At 36.2% G+C, this 17,333-nt stretch overlaps 1 protein-coding gene across 1 annotated transcript; it reads right to left on the reverse strand.

The window, feature by feature from the left end:
* Positions 1-11,801: 11,801 nt before the first annotated feature.
* LOC148253365 (uncharacterized) lies at positions 11,802-14,237 on the reverse strand. The gene is made up of 4 exons (XM_088223336.1): positions 14,060-14,237; positions 13,869-13,969; positions 13,668-13,751; positions 11,802-11,861 (listed from the first exon to the last, which is right to left on the reverse strand). Exons 1-4 carry the CDS (start codon positions 14,235-14,237, stop codon positions 11,802-11,804), a joined length of 423 nt encoding a protein of 140 aa, XP_088079462.1.
* Between the last annotated feature and the right edge of the window lie 3,096 nt (positions 14,238-17,333).

Genomic DNA, 17,333 nt, shown 5'->3' on the forward strand with positions numbered 1-17,333 from the left:
TTTTTTTCCTTTCTTATTCTCTTCTTCATCTTCTTTTTCTTTTTCTTCTTCTTTTTCTTCTTCCTCTTCCTTTCTTATTCTTCCTCTTCTTTTTTTCTTTTTTCTTCTTTCTTTCTCTCTCTACCCCACCGTGTCTCTTTTCTCTCTCTCCTCTTTTTCTCTCTCTAACCAATGGCGAGTCCTCTCTATTTTTTTCTCCTTCAGTTATGGCATCGCGCAACACCATGCGATCCTTCTCTCTCTCCCGTCGACGCCGCTCAACCCTCTCTTTCCTTACTCTCTCCTCTCTATATTATTTTTTTCTTTCTTTCTTTTCTCTTTTTTTCTTAATTATATTTATATGTATATATATTATATATATGGCCACGTGTTTTCTTCTTATGCTCCCAGAGTACACTCTAGATTTTGTTTTGTTTTTTTATTTAATTATATATATACATACATATACTCCACATGTTTTGTTTTTTTTATATATATAATTAATTATAAAAAAGAATAAATATATATATGATATATTGCGTGTAATTGTGTATACACGTTTAAGTATGAATGTTTGTGTACATATCGATAGAGATTGCGTGTGTGTGAATATAAATATATATTCTGTTTAAGACATGTAGTGATGATACATGTCTGTATTATAATATATGTGTGTGTATTAATAATATGTGTGTACTATGTTATGCATGTGACATGTATAACCAGTGTGTGTACGTACAAAATTTGAGTACACTGCACTTGCTGTGTGATTTGGTGCAGATGCAAGATGCACTATACTTATTGTGTGATCTAGTACAGTTGCACAAGAAATCTGAATATCATGTGCTTGCTGCGTGATCTGGTATAGGATGATTCAGAAAGTGATTTGAAATGTATGGCTTTGATGTGCGTGATGATATCTTATATTTTGTGTGTGTTTGTATTTTATTATCTGTAGAAATTGAGAACTTAGGTATGGAATAAGTGAATTAGGAATGAGAGAAATTTGGAAAGAGTGTGGAGTATAAGGACTCTGAATACCTACTCGTTTACTCTGAATCGAGCAGGGGAGGGTTCGTGTGTGGCTGAAGTTCAGCGAGTATGGTGAACCTGCAAATGGATTGTGTGTCCTATCAATGCAATAATGGGATCCTTTTCACCTCTCTTTGATGATGATATAAACGACATCGCGCGATGAAATCTTAGATGTGATATTCTAAGTGTATTATAATATTTCGAGTGTAAGTGTGATTTGAAATAAGAACAAGATTGGTTATAAGAGCGAAGATTAGAATATGTTTCGTGTGATGATTTGTTTTGTTGTGTATTTAAATTGGGATGCTTTGTTTGACACTTTTTTTATTATAAGTATTATTATAATATTTATATATTGCGTGAATGTATGTACGTAAGTCTCCATAATAGAATCTTTTTTCTTACTGAGCTCGTGATACTCGCTCCAATTCACCCCCATTCAGGTGAGAGGAGATGAGAAACAAGTCCTAAATCAATAAAAGATAGTAAAGAAAACTTTGTTAGTTTCTATTTTAGATTTATAAATTAATTTATATACCGTAATTATTTATAAACAAATAATTATTCTTTCACAAGGGATGTGTATTAAAGTGTAGTTCCGTTATATATTTAACATTTATCTATTTTGCTAGTTAGAAATATTGCGTTAACGTTCGTACCCACTGATATTGGAGTTCAGGCTGTTACATGGGGAGCTGCACTTCTGCCTTGCGCAATGTACTGCCACCTCTTGGTTGTCGTGCGCCGCCTTGGGCGGCGTGCCACTGTCATCTCGGGTGGTGTGCCACCATCAGTTGGGAGGTTTTTCCTCCATTTTTTGTACTGCCATCGCGTCGCGTCGTATCACTCTTTTCCCACTCAACTTTCTCGGTCCTCACTAGATTTTTCCACTTGGCATAATCTAATGGTCCCCATTTTCTATAAATAGGGACCCCCTCTCTTCAATTTTGCTCATCAATTCCATTTCATTCTTCCATCCTCCAAGAGTGTAGAGAGAAGGAGTGATCTAGAGAGAGAATGAGAGGAGAAGAAGAATAAAGGCATAGGAAAACTTTAGTGTTTCGATAAGAAATTTAATATTTCTTTTAAACATCTTAAGGAGCATTTCTAGAGTCAAAATTATGAAGATCAAAATTTATGATTTGCATTACTTATGTTTAATTTTTCAAATGAAGTAAATTTTACTTGATAAAGCATGTTATAAGATCATATAGGCACTTAGTGATTTGCATGTGATTTAAATGACATGATTTTGGTGATAATTTTCTGAAATATGAAAAATAAATTAAGCATGAAATAGTATGGAAAACATGTATCTACATTGACATACATAATGTATCCAGTGTCTCGTTAGGTTTTTTATCTCTGAAAAATTTTTGTTTCCTCCTACCCCCATCTAGTATGGAAAGATGAGAGATGATCGCTCCCTATGGATGATGGCGTACTCTCTAACGAGAGTGGTGACGCGAATGATCTGTTTGGGGTCATCTTTGGCTAAGTACTGTCGTGGCTATAAACTATCTGATGAGACCACTGTGTTTGACACGGCCGTGGTCATAGATCGTATCATGGCTTGATAAGCTGAAAATGTGTCATGAGTAAATTGCTGTTATATATCTGATCTAGTCATTCCACATGGGTAGTCAAAAATTTGTATCTACCCTCAATAAATGGAAGTCGGAACAACTTTGCGAAGCATGACACAAAAATTTGAGCATTTCATGATTTATTTGATTATTTCTATTATCAACATCATTAATTTGATTGTTATGATTATGACATGATGGATCTCATATTTTCTTTAATAAATTTTTTTTTTCATAAATTAAGAAAAGACCCTAACGTGACCCCTAATGGTAAGTATTGATAACATAATTATTCACTTTTAAAATCTTACGATGTTATTTAACTACAGTTTTTCTTACTGATTATATGGAACTCACCCATTTCTTGCCCCCCCAAGATAAGGAAGATAGTGAGGAACTAATTTTTAACCTACCGCTTGAAGTCTATGAGGATCCTGTAGATCCACAAACCTTGAGTGCATGACTATTTCCATACTCTGATGAGTCCATTCACATAGTGAAAGAAGTGGCCATTTTGTATTTTGTTGCCACTTCTTGCCTCAGTTATATATTGTAATTGGAACTCATATATTTTGATAAGGGACTTGTAATAATTTGCTCCACTACATATAATTATTTATCATGCACTTGTAATCTGTTTCTATATCTGGCACCCTTATGGCTTAATTAGCATTTGAGATGTAACAATAGTGATGATCTGCCTACCGATTTGCCAATCAAAGCCTTTGAGGATCCTGTGGATCCCTGAGATATTACGAGTGCATGTTTTTGTTTCGCACTCTGATGAGTCCAATTTGTAGAAGAGGCTTGTATATTATTTTTGCCAAACTTTTGGCCTTAGTAATGTAAAATTTAGAACTCAAATTTTATTTTATTTGGGATTTGTAAAATTTATTCCACTGCATTTAATTTATTTTAATGCATTCATAATTTATTTTTATATCTAACTCCCTTATTCTACATTTAGTGTTTGGGATATCAAAACTGGTATTAGACTAGTTATGCACGAAAAAATCCCTTACACTGATGTTATGGTTTAGGAAACAACTCGAGAAAACTTAGGAGATTTCCTCTTTCTTGAAAACTAGTTAACCAACTCATTGTCTTCTTTTCTTTTTTGTAGGACCAATCACTTGAAGGAGATCATCAGTAGAGAGAACCAAAAAAACTAAGGCCCAGGACACACCGACCTGGGCTAAATTCACTAAACTCTTTTGAGCAATCGAAGGCCTGATGGCTGTCATAGGACAGAACGAGGCCAACCACTACCAGCACCCCCCAGCCCAGGACTATCACCCAGCCGACCTCTCCATCTCTCATAATATTATTGAATTCAAGAGATTGAACCCTCCCCACTTTGATGGTGGACCTGACCCTTTGGCTGCAGAAGCTTGGATTCTGTAAATTGAGAAACTCTTCTTTATCTTGGACTTGTCGGAAGAATAGAAGGTTCCCCTTGCTGCCTTCATGTTGACTGATGAAGCTGAACATTGGTGGTGACTTAAGAAAGATGTTCTGCCCTCCCCCACCACCTGAAAAATTTTTATGGATGCCTTCTTCGAAATTTATTTCCTGTGTATGTCCAAGAGAAGGAGGAGGAAAAATTTCAAGACCTTCGCAAAGGGAACATGACTGTTAGCAAATATGCAACCCGGTTCACCTAGTTTTCTTGATCTGCCCCTTTGTTAGTAACCCTAAAAAGTCAAAAGGCCTGAAAAGTTTCAAAGGGTCTCCGTGTAGACATTTATGATCGAGTGGCGCTGTTGAGGCCCAACTCATATGTAGAGGTGCTTGAATATGCCAGTTGGCCGAAGATCTCATCTTGGCCCGACACCAATGCGTCACTCGATTCCACACCCAGCAGCAATAGCAGAAGTGAAAGTTGTCTGACCTTAGAAACAATCACTTTGATAAGAGATCCTATGTTACTCCTATTGCTGCCTTGCTCTTACCCACTTGAAACCCTACTTAGCCTGCCCAACCATACAAACACTGCGGATGCTTCCACAATGATCAACCCTGCCAGCGTTTGAATAACTCCTGCTACAAGTGTGGGAACACCCAACATTTTGTGAAGCACTACCCCTAGAGGCCCAAAGACATTGCCCGACCAGTTGTCCAGGGACATGTATACCACCTTGACTAGCCCAGTGCCCCTACCACTCCTGCCATCATTCAGGGTGTGCTCTTTATTCACAATACCATTGTTTGCTCCTTAATTGATATAGGTGCTACCCATTACTTTATATCTTATTTTTTCTTATAATCTAGACATTAAACTAGAACCATTAAATGAAACATTAGTGATCGAAACACTCTCTATGGGACTTTTAAAAGCTCATTGTGTACATAAGAACCGTAAGATAAAAGCTTCAGGAACATATCTACTTTTAGACCTTATACTCCTAGATTTCTTAGAATTCGACATAATTTTAGGAATGGATTGGTTAGAAAAATATAGGGCAATTATTATTTGTGAAAGTAAAGTTGTAATAATTCACTCACCTAAAATAAAATAAAATGAAAACTTGTTTTGTAAAAAAAGTTTGTAACTAATAAATTTTTGTATATATATTTTCCTTTCTTTTCCTAAGCTTGTGGTGAATAGGAACATGGACACTAACCCATTAGTTTTTCAATCTTCAGGATTTGTAACTTTCTGAACGTCTTTTTGGAGGAATTTCCAGGGCTACTTCCCCCTCAAGAGATAGAATTCTCCATTGACTTACTTCCAGGGACCCAGTCCATCTCAAAGTCTGTGTACCATAAAGGTCATGTTGAACTCGCCGAATTAGAATACCAGATCTCTGAGCTCCAATAGAAAAGATTCATTTGCCCAAATCATTCCCCATGGGGTGTCTTGTACTGTTCCTAAAGAAGGATGGTTATCTTAGATTGTCCATAGATTACCATGAACTCAACCAAGTTACCGTGAAAGTAAGTACCCCCTTTCCCGCATTAATGATCTTTTTGATCAGTAGCAAGGTGCTTCAGTCTTCTCCAAGATCGACCTCAGATCAGGTTATCATCAGTTGAGGGTGAAAGAGAAGGATATTCCTAAAATGGTATTTTGGTGCAAGTATAGTCAATTTGAATTTCAGGTCATGACCTTCGGATTGACCAATGCCCCTGCCATATTTATGGACTTAATGAATCGAGTCTTTATACATGCAATAGATCGATACATCATCATTTTTATTGAAGACATCTTAGTGTATTCCAAGAATCTTGAAGAACATGCAGATCATTTATTCTGTGTTGGAAACCCTTCGTCCTCACCATTTTTATCGTAAGTCTAGGAAGTGTTTTTTTGTTAGACCAGATTTCCTTCCTCGACCATATGATTTCTAGTGAAGGAGTTTCTATCGACCCTTCCAAGGTCAAGGCTATTATCAATTAGAGCCAACCAATGTTGCTGAAGTTTATAGTTTCTTTGGATTGGTCGGCTATTACTAGTATTTCATTGATGGTTTCTCCTAGATTGCGGCCCCTTAACTTGCCCAATCAAGAAGGGTATAGTCAAACATGATTGTTGTGAGAACAGTTTTATTCAGTTAAAGCGCCGCTTCTTTACTACCTTGGTATTGATCCTCCTTGACAGTATTGGACAGTTTCAAGTTTTCTATGATGCATTTTGTGTGAGTCTAGGATGCACATTCATACAGCATGATCGGGTAGTTGTTTATGGCTCCAGGTAACTGAAACTTCATGAACGCAACTACCCCACTCACGACCTGGAGTTCACAGCCATTGTCTTCTTCTAGAAAATATGTCGTCACTACTTGTATGACAAGACTTTCGAGATCTACACATATCACAAGAGCTTGAAATACTTGTTCTCTTAGAGAGAACTAAACATGAGGCAAAGATGTTGGATCGATCTTTTGAAGGATTATGACTACAAGATCCTTTACCATCTCGATAAGGGAAACGTGGCTGCAGATGCATTAAGTTAGAAGGAATCTACTATATTAGCCGAGCTGATGACTTCCAATTGAAAATTAATTGATGCAGTGCAGTCACTTCGTCTAAATCATTATGGCAATGGTGTTTATCTCCCCCAAATTCGAGTCTTGCCAAACTCTTCATGCAGATTTGGGAGGCTTAGTCAACCAATCCCATGCTTTGGCAGAACCTTAGTAAGTTTACATTTGACAAGTTTCCTGAGTTTAGAATCATTGATGATGGTTTGTACCAATTCCATGATTGTGTTTGGGTCCCTGCAGCAATCAGGATGGATGTTCTGGAGGCAGCCCATTCATCCAAACTATATATCCATCCTGTGAGCACCAAGATGTATCGTGACCTAAGGTGCCAGTGTTTATGACCAGGATATTGTTGAGTTCATCTTTCGATGCCTTACTTGTCAAAGAATCAAGGTAGAACATCAGAGACCTCGCGGTCTATTATAAGGCCTCCCAATCCTATAGTGGAAGTGGGAGCACTTAACTATGGATTTCCTCGCTGGTTTACCTAGGACCAACTCTGGTAGCAATGCAATATGGGTCATTATGGATAGACTGACAAAGATAGTCCATTTCCTTACCATCAAGACAACTGACTCAATCAGTAAGTTGGCTTGCCTATACATCGAGGAGATTGTCTGATCTACGGTGTTCCTTCTTCCATTGTTTTTGAAAGAGATCTCAGTTTACCTCTTATTTTTGAGATAGCTTATAGGAAGCCCTTGGCTCAGGCTTGTATTTCAGGATTGCCTATCATCCCTAAATCGATGGGGAATCTGCGCGTACTATCTATACGTTGGAAGATATGTTGCGCATCTATGTTCTTGACTTTGGTGATAATTAGAGTAAGCATTTTTCCCTTTGTGAGTTTGCTTACAATAATAGTTATTATTATAGTATTGACATGGTTTCATATGACGCCCTTTATGGTAGGCCTATCACTCACCTATTTGCTGGAACGAGGTCAAAAATAAGTGTCATTTAGGACAAGACTATATCCAAGAGACCATTGACAAGGTTGCCATTATCTGCCGGAACTTTACCACTGTTCAGAGTCGTATGAAGAGTTATGCAGACAACAATAGGAGACTGCTGCATTTTGTTGTAAGTGACCATGTCTTCCTTAAAGTTTTCTCATATAAAGGTAAAATGCAGTTTAAAAAAAAAGGCGGGAAACTGAGTCCTAGATTTGTGGGACCTTTCAAGATTTTGGAATGTGTTAAACCCATGACTTACTGCCTTGCTCTACCACCAGAGTTCATAGGTTTGTATCAATATTTTTCATGTTTCCATGCTCAAACGATACCACCATGATCCTTCTCATAGTATTCTGCACCAAGAAACTCATGTTGAAGCATATATGACTTATGAGGAATTCTAGACCAAAATTCTCGACTGGACGGAGAAGGTCCTACACAATAAGAGAACACCGATAGTCAAGGTGTAGTGGTAGCACCACACTTCGGAGGAAGCGACGTGGGAGTTCGAAGAAGAAATGTGGGAGAAATTTCTACACTTGTTTGTAACAAAATTTGGAAGACCAAATTTTTTAAAGGTGGAGGGAATGTAACACTTTGACACTTTCGTACTTGAATATGGTTATGTAAATCTAAGGCCATTTACTTTTTAAATTGAAGTTTTAATTTTTATAATTTTTTTGGAATTTACTTAAAATCATTTTATTTATGTGATTTTATAACTAAATTTTAATTTTCAGGAAAAATAGAGGAAAAAGGACAGAGAAAATCCCTTAGAAATTGTGGGAAATATTCTTGCCCGTGCAGATCCATGCGTGCCACGCACATGTGCACCCACTCACGGCAAGCTGGATGCCCGCTTGTGCACTTGTCCCACTCGCGCGACATGGGAGGTGTACAGTCTGTGTGCGGTCACAATGCACACAAACGGTGCGCAAGTCCAGGCACGACCCTACGCACTGATGCCTTGGCCAACACACGCAGTAGGCCTTTGGCAGTGCACAACGCCCTCGGGCTGCAAATGCTGCTACTTGTGTGGTGTGCATCGTCCCTTTGAGGCGTGCGCTGCCGTTTGCTGGCACACTGCTACCCTTTAGAGGGAGTACGCCATCCCTTAGTGAGCATTTCGTCGGTCGTTATGTCGAGCCATTGCGTTGTTGTCCTCCGACAATCATCCATCAGTTATGTTCGTCAATTATTTCATCGCATCAGTCAACTTTTCTTTCCTCTCTCCTCATAGATTCGCGCCACATACTAAAAATCTAACGACCTATTTTCTCTAAAAATAGGGGTTGTCTTACCACTATTTCTTCACACTTCCTCTTCAGTTTACTTTCTTAAGAGTTTCTAAGAGAGAGAGAGAGAGGGAGAGAGAATTAGAGAAAGAAGGAAAGAAAAGAAGAAGATCATAGGAACTCTTTAAGCTTTTGATAAGGAAAAGCTTGGTATTTTCTTGTACATTATATGGAGCATTTCTTGAAAAACTAATATGAAATATTGCATGATTGATGTGAAATAGTAATTGCATGTTTTAGTAGATTTTTGAGTTGTAAATTAAATTGTTGAATGATATGGCTATGATGGAATATTAGTGATGCGTGAAATATCATGATATTTGCATTAATATGCTTGAATATATGAAAATAGACATGTAGGTCAACACCGTAATGTTTATGTATGACATTTACAATGATATAATCTGTTAGGCTATTATCTCTAAGGGTTTCTGTTTCTTCCCCATCTGGTCTGAAAAATGTGAGAGGACTGCTCCCTATAGATGATGGCGTACCCTTTGACGAGAGTGGTTATCTGATATGATTGTAGAGTCATTGTGGCTACGTACGACTATGACTATAGTTTACATGTAAGACCACTGTAGTTTGCACGGCTGTGGTTGTAGAGCATCTCATGGTTTGGCAAGCCGTAAATGTACTATGATTTCGCAAGCCGTAAATGTGCTGAGATGAAAAGAACTTTGTCATTCCACAGTGGTAGTCAAAAATCTGTATTGCCCTCAATAGATATAGGTCAGAACGGTTTCACACGAAGAATAGGTAAAAGATAAAATAAGAAGTCATGGCATGATATATATTTGTTTGATTTTCTCTGTTCTATGAATAATTAATATGAATGTCTTAATGTTAATGATTTTCTAAAAAAAAAAATGATTTCTTTTATCATTGAAATGAACTCACATGCAACGTTCTTCGACGACAAACAGTTAATGGTATCTTTCTTTAAAGTTTAAGCAACTTTAAAATCTTAGTAATGTTGTTTAAATACTATTTTTCTTATTGAGTTTATAGAACTCACCCTTTCCATGCCCCCCAGATGAGGATGATAGTAATGATCTCCTCATCAATTTGCCAATCGAATCCTTTAAGGATCCCTGAGATGTTATGAGTGCATATTTTTATTCCACACTTTGATGAGTCCAATTTATAGAAGAGGCTTGTATATTATTTTTGCCAAGCTTTTGGCCTTGGTGATGTAAAATTTAGAACTCAAATTTTATTTTGTAAGAGATTTGTAAAATTTATTCTGCTGTAATTAATTTATTTTAATACACTCATAATCATTTTCTATATTTGGCTCTCTTATGCTACATTTAGTATTTGGGATGTCACAAGCTTGTTGAGACGAACCTGCTTGTTGAACTTCAGAATTCTGAACTCGCACTGCTTGCACTGTCGCCATACTCAAATTGTCTATCTTCTTAGTTAAGGCTTCAATTTTCACAACTAGAGCTTTATAATTGTCAACACTATTTCTTAATGAAGATCTCTCCTTGTCCCATTGGTAACTGTTGTTTACCATCTCCTCAATCAACTTGTAGGCCACCTCAAGTGCCTTGTTATTCTATGTTCCTTCAATTGCTGCATCAATCATGGTCTTGATGTTAGTAGTGAGACCATTATAGAATGTCTGTACTTGAAGCCACATTGGTAGACCATAGTGAGGAACGCTCCTTAGCAGATCTATATAGCAATCCCAAGCTCATACATTGATTCTCCATCTAATTGTGCGAATGTGGGGATATCAATCCTCAACCTTAACGATTTTTTTGAAGGGGGGAAGTACTTGGCTAGAATATGTTAAGCCATGTCCTTCAAAGTAGTGATGGAACAAGCCTGTAACGAATTCAACCAAGCTTTAGCTCTATCCTTCAATGAGAAAGGGAAGAGCCTCAACGTGATTGCATCATTGCTCACTCCATTATGCTTGAACGTGTCACAAATCTCCAAAAAATTAGCAATGTACTTATTTAAATCTTCAGTTGGGAACCCAAAAAATTATACTCTGTTGAATCATCTAAATGATGGCTGGCTTAATCTCAAACTTGTTAGCTCCTACAATCGGCCTTGTGACACTTGGTTCAATTTCAGGAAGAGATGGAATAACATACTCCATCATTATGCACTCTCTTTACTCCTCTTGTAAGTCAGCCATTGTTGTTCCTCTTCTTAATGAATTTCTGACACGATACAGGTGTCGTCTACTTCTTGTGTGTGCTCTCAGTCTACAACAATTCCTTTTGATTTCTGGACAAAAAATCAATAGTTCTTTGTTGCTTCTGATCATGCACTACTGTAAATAGCTAGTAAAAATAAAACACACAAAGTAAAAATACCAAATTAAAAAAAAATTAGCCAATTCTAATATTGCTATTATTAGTCCCCGACAATGGCGCCAAAAACTTGTTGTGATGTGAACTCAGCTAACAAGTACACTAGTTCAAACACATCCTACAACAGTAAATTCAAACACCGTCTCATGAAGATTAATATAACACTAGAATATCAACTAATTAATATTATTTGGCTAATGACTAAGAGAATGAATATAAACTAATGCTTAACTAAGAAAGCAATGAATTAAAACTAATTAACAATCAAGATATAATGACTGTTAAGATCTCAGAATCCACCCTAAATTTAACTATAAATTTTATTAATTTAATACATAACAAGAACGTTTCACCCAATTTCATTCAATTATGTAGTAATCTCTTTCTAAAGATCAATTACCCTACCTACTTCATAATAACACACATATCTCTATGGATTAGTATGAATCGGTGCATTAACATTCATTCATCAAATACATAGATCATGCAAAGTATCTCTACTCACATCCAATTTAGTGTGGTAACTTGACATTCTAATGAATAATCAATCTCTCAATTCTATTTATGCATTAAGCCACAAGATAACACATAAGGATTAGAAAAAAAGACTTTCATAGATTAAATAAAGAAATCACAAAATATCCCTTAAGGTTTCATCAAAGATCCCAACAGAAGAGTCTAGTTTCTCATCCTGAAGAAAACATAAAACGATTTAATATAAACTAACTAGAAGAAGCTCTTGATATCAACAACCGTCCTCTCTTCTTTTCTCCTCCTTTGGTATGTTTTTTTCTTTTTGTCTTTATATAGTTCAAGATATAATATTTTAACAGATTCCAAATCTGATTTGGCACGTCCCAAGATCGTGTTGAATTGACACGTGGTCATGTCTCTCTTGGAATCACATCAGTTTCTAGCTTGTAGGCGTGGCATGACCATTTCTCCCAAGCAGACAACCATTTCTCTTTAACTGAATGAAATAGAAACGCTGGCTTCTTAACAAAGGGCCGTGTGTTAACTGGGTATAAAGCACACGAACGTGTCTCCCAGGCACACAACTGTGTCTCACTCCTCCTCAGAAATAGAAACTTTAACTCCTTAACACATGGCCGTGTGTTATGGCCATGTCTTCTATATCTTCATGTTTTAACCCTTTTTTTCCCAAAACTTACTCCAATCCACTCTAATTTGCTTCTAAGTGCCAAAATCATTCTTGAAAATTGTCAAAGATAGTCCAACAATATATGTGACAAAAATAAATTAAACTCAACTCAAATGAAATAGGAAAATATATATAAAATTCAATTATATCAACTCAACCATGCTTGAGTTTTTGCTTGTCCTCAAGCAATCTTAAATTCATTCCATAGCAAAACCATTAATAAAATCCTCCTTATTAAGACTATATTACCTCAGGATAACACAAAATAATATGTATAAAGGCACAATGATATGCGGAAAAAAATTCAGTAAATTCAGAATATAGACCTCATTCAATCCCATCTTATTCTTAAAAATTAAGTATCCAAAACATTCTATGAGTCATTCAATCGTTCATAATATCCAAGCTTTATAAACCAAAATATAATCAAGCTCAATTGGTAAAAGAACATGCATACATGCAAATTTATTTTTACTTTTTTTGTTACCTTATTGGTTTGTCCAGAATGTTAGTCTAGCTTTTTACGTGAGTGCACACATTGATGATGCTGGCCCCTGATTACTGAGTTGGTCATACTTTTGAATGGTTACTAGCTCTACTCATAACAACCATTTTATTTTTCGATCCAAATTAGTCCACTAAGGAGTAAGCCCTCCCTACCAAAGGCAGCTGCATTCTCAGGGCTCAAAAGTGAGACCTCTTGTTAAGCTAGCATAGTGCCGAACCGCTAAACTACGCCACTTGGTGGTGTAAAATTGAGTGATTAGCAGAATAAGTTTTTTTTATTACTGGTTCTACTCATAACCACTATTTTATTTTTTGAGCCACATCAGTCCACTAAGGAATAAGCTCTTGGTGAAGTTTGCTAAAAACCTAAAAACATACTAACAAATACTATACGAAAACCAAGCAAACATGTTAATTGTAAACGATAGAAGGGAAATAAAAGATATAAAATGCAAAGATAAACTAAAGAGAAATGTAAAAGTTAAATTAACTATTTGAAGATGGGTATGGTGAGGGCTGAAATCCTATTTGTTGAAAGTATGCCATCATATAGTGTTCCATTCACCTTTGGCATTCTTCAATTATTTTTTGTCCCATACTAACCTGCTCTAATCTCTCCTATATGGGGAACTTGAACTAGAACCTACTCTACATCGGCTTGGGGAGAACAAGGCTCACCCCTATCTATGGGTCCTGACCACCTTGATTCAACTTGTCTGGTGGCTCCTTAGTTTATGGCTTTTCTTTCTCTTCACTAGAGCTACGAGTCTCCTCAAATATGAAGTTCCTTGGTGGATTAAACTAAGCTATCGCTTCTAGCACAACTACTTGCTCTTTGACTTCTTCATTCTTCATGTCACTCTTTTCTCCAATCATGATACCTTGTTCTAATACATCTTTAAAGTAATTTTCCTAAAAAACATCTTGCCCGACCAAATCAAGTGTATCAATCATGAAACAAGTATCATTTGATGTATGTGTGTATTTCATGGATTCAGACATATAAAAAATCATTTCTTCATCAAATACCCTAAGAGTCAATTTACCATCATGAACATCAATTAAAGCTCTAATAGTTACTAGAAATGGTCCTCTTAAGATAAATGGTATCTCAAAGTCCTCTTCCATATCTAAGATCACAAAGTCTACTAGAAAAATAAACTTATCAATCTTAACTAGCAAATTTTCTATTATTCCAATAAGAATTTTGATAGATCTACCTGCTAATTGCAAAGTAATACTAGTAAGCTTAGGTTCTCCCAATCCTAAGTTCTTGTAAAGATCATATGGCATTAAATTAATGCTAGCTCTTAAATCACATAATGCTTTTTCAATTGAAAGATCACCTAAGTCACATGGAATAGTAAACTTACCTAGATCCTTCAACTTTTGTGGCATCTTGTTTTATAGAATAGCTAAGCATTCTTCATTAAGCATCATTGTGGCCACATCTTTCAACTTCCTCTTATTTGAGAGAATCTCCTTTAGAAACTTTGCATAGCTAGGCATCTGTTTTAAAGCTTTAACTAAAGGAATGTTAATATGCAATAGTTTAAAAATATCCAAAAGCTTACCAAATTGATTATCCTTTTGTTGTTGCTCTAATCTTCTCGGGTATGAAATGTTGGAGTGTTCTCTTCATCGATTGGGTAGCTCCTTCTCTTGATCTCTTTTCTTTTTTTCTTCTTCCTCGTTATTTGGGTTGCTCTCATCTACTTGTCTTCTCTTCCTTGGTTCCACCTCCACTAATTGCATTTCACTCCTCAATGTTATCACCTTCACATGCTCCCTTTGGTTGGTCTCTTTGTTGCTTAGCAAAGTTCCTTGGACACGCTCAAAAATCAACTATGCCAATTGCCCAATTTAGTTCTCTAGACTCTTGAAGGAGGAGGCTTCATTATTTTGCAACCTAGTGTTCATTGCTATCATGAATTTAGCGAGCAAATCCTGAGTGTTTGGCTTTCGTTTAATGTGGGGCCTGAGCTGGTGGGGTAGCTTGTCTTTGATTATTTTGATTGCCCCATGAAATTTTAGGGTGATTTCTCCACCAAGGATTGTAAGTATTAGAATAAGGATTCTTTTGTCGTCTTGGAGAATTTTCAACATGTTCCACTTGTTCAGCTTGTTGAGATGGACCCCCTTATTGAACTTCAAAATTTTGAACTCGCACTGCTTGCACTTCAAAAGGCCTCAATTTGCATAGATAGAGCTATATAGTTGTCAACACTATGTAAACCAATATTCTTTCTTAATGAAGAACTCTCCTTCTCCCATTGGTAACTGTTATCTCCTCGATCAATTTGTAGGCCACCTCAGGTGTCTCGTTATTCAATGTTCCTCCAACTACTACATCAATCATGGTCTTAATGTTGGTAGTGAGACCATTATAAAATGTCTCTACTTAAAGCCACATAGGTATGCCATGGTGAGTAACTCTCCTTAACAGATCCCTATAGTGATCCCAAGACTCCTACAATGATTGTCCATCTAATTGTGCGATTGTGGTGACGTCATTCCTCAACCTAGTTGTCTTTGTAGGGGGAAAGTACCTGGCTAGAAAGTGTTGAGCCATGACCTCCCAAGTAGTGATGGAACAAGCCAATAATGAATTCAACAAAGCTTTAGCTCTATCCTTGAATGAGAAAGAGAAAAGACACAACTTAATTGCATCATTGCTCACTCCATTGTGCTTGAAAGTGTCGTAAATCTCCAAAAAATTAGCAATGTGCTCATTAGGATCTTCAGCTAGGAACCCAGAAAATTGTACACTCTACTAAATCATTTAGATGATGGTTGGCTTAATCTCAAAGTTGTTAGTTGTTATAGCCAGCCTCGTGACACTTGATTCAATTTCAGTAAGAGATAGAATAACATACTCCATCATTGTGCTATCTCTTTACTCCTCTTGTAAGTCAGCCATTGTTGTTCCTCTTCTCAATGAATTTCTAACATGATTAAGTGTCGTCTACTTCTTGTGTGTGCTCTTAGTCTACGGTACGTCCTTCGATTTTTGGATAGTTCTTTACTGCTTCTAGTAATGCACTACAGAATCTATTGCAAATAGCTAGCGAAAACAAAACGCACAAAATAAACATACTAAATTAATAAAAATCAGCCAATTCTAATATTTCTAGTATTAGTCCTCGGCAATGGCACCAAAAGCTTGTTATGATGTGAACTCACCTAGCAAGTGCACTAGTTCGAACACATACTATAGTGGTAAATTCAGATATTATCCCACGAAGACTAATATGACAAATACAAGAATATTAACTAATTAATATTATTTTTCTAATGACTAAGAGAATGAATATAAACTAGTGCTTAACGAAGAAAACAATCAATTAAAACTACTTATTAATCAAGAAAGAATGACGGTTAAGATCTCAGAATTCACCCTAAGTTCAACTATAAACTTCGTTAATTCAATCTATAACAAGAACTTTTCACCCAATTTTATTCAATCATGTAACAATCTCTTTCTCAATATTCAATTAACCTATCTACTTCATAATAACACACATATCTCTATAGATTAGTATGAATTGGTACATTAATATTCAGTCATCAAATACATAGATCATGCCAAGTATCTCTACTCACATTCAATCTATTGTGCTAACTTGACAATTGAAGGAATAATCAATCTCTTAATTGAATCATTCATCATAAATCAATAAATAGATGATCAATCTATTTATGCATTAAGCCACAAGATAACACATAAGGGTTGGAGAAAAAGACTTTCATAGATTAAATAAGAAAATAAAAAAATATCCCTTAGGGTCTAATCAAATATCCCAACAGAAGAGTTTAGGTACTCATCCTGAAGAAAATATAAAATGATTTAAGATAAACCCACTAGAAAAAGCTCTTGATATCAGCAGTCATCCTCTCTTCTTTTCCCCTCCTCTAGTTTGTTTTTTTATTTTTGAGATAATCCCTTCTTTATATAGTTCAAGACCTAATATTTTGACAGAGTCCAAATCTAACTGGCAAGTCCCACGGTTGTGTCGAATTGACACACGGTTGTGTCTCCCTCGAAATCAAGTCAGTTTCTAGTTTGTAGGCATGACATGACCGTGTCTCCCAAGCACAAAGTTATGTCTCTTTCACTGAATGAAATAGAAATGCTTTCTTCTTAACACATGGTCGTGTGTTAACATGGTATAAGGCACATGGTCGTGTCTCACTCCTCCTTAGAAACAGAAACACTAGCCCCTTAATACATGGTGGTGTATTATGGTCATGTCTTCCATATCTTCATGTTTTAATGCTTTTTCACCCAAATCTTGCTCTAATCCACTCTAATTTGCTTCCAAGTCCCAAAATTATTTCTGAAAAGTGCCAAAGATAATCCAACAGTGTATGTGGCAAAAATCAATCAAAATCAATTCGAATAAAATAGAAATATATATATAAATTTCAATTATATCACAACTATTCTTAAGAAGCTAGGAATGAGAGATCACATATTTTAATGTGATATATTTA

The sequence above is a fragment of the Carica papaya genome, chromosome 6, assembly GCF_054855325.1.
Source record: "Carica papaya isolate Zhongbai chromosome 6, ASM5485532v1, whole genome shotgun sequence".
In the NCBI taxonomy this organism is placed as follows: Eukaryota; Viridiplantae; Streptophyta; class Magnoliopsida; order Brassicales; family Caricaceae; genus Carica; species Carica papaya.

Bases quoted from the DNA above. Each gene is read 5' to 3' on its own strand.
- LOC148253365 (XM_088223336.1), bottom strand. From the start codon at position 14,237: ATGCCACAAAAGTTGAAGGATCTAGGTAAGTTTACTATTCCATGTGAC. The intron at 13,970-14,059 runs GTAGATCTATCA...TTGTGATCTTAG, and splicing joins TATTACTTTGCAATTAGCAG to ATATGGAAGAGGACTTTGAG. The intron at 11,862-13,667 runs GTAGTTGTGCTA...TGTTTTCTTCAG, and splicing joins ATGAAGAAGTCAAAGAGCAA to GATGAGAAACTAGACTCTTC.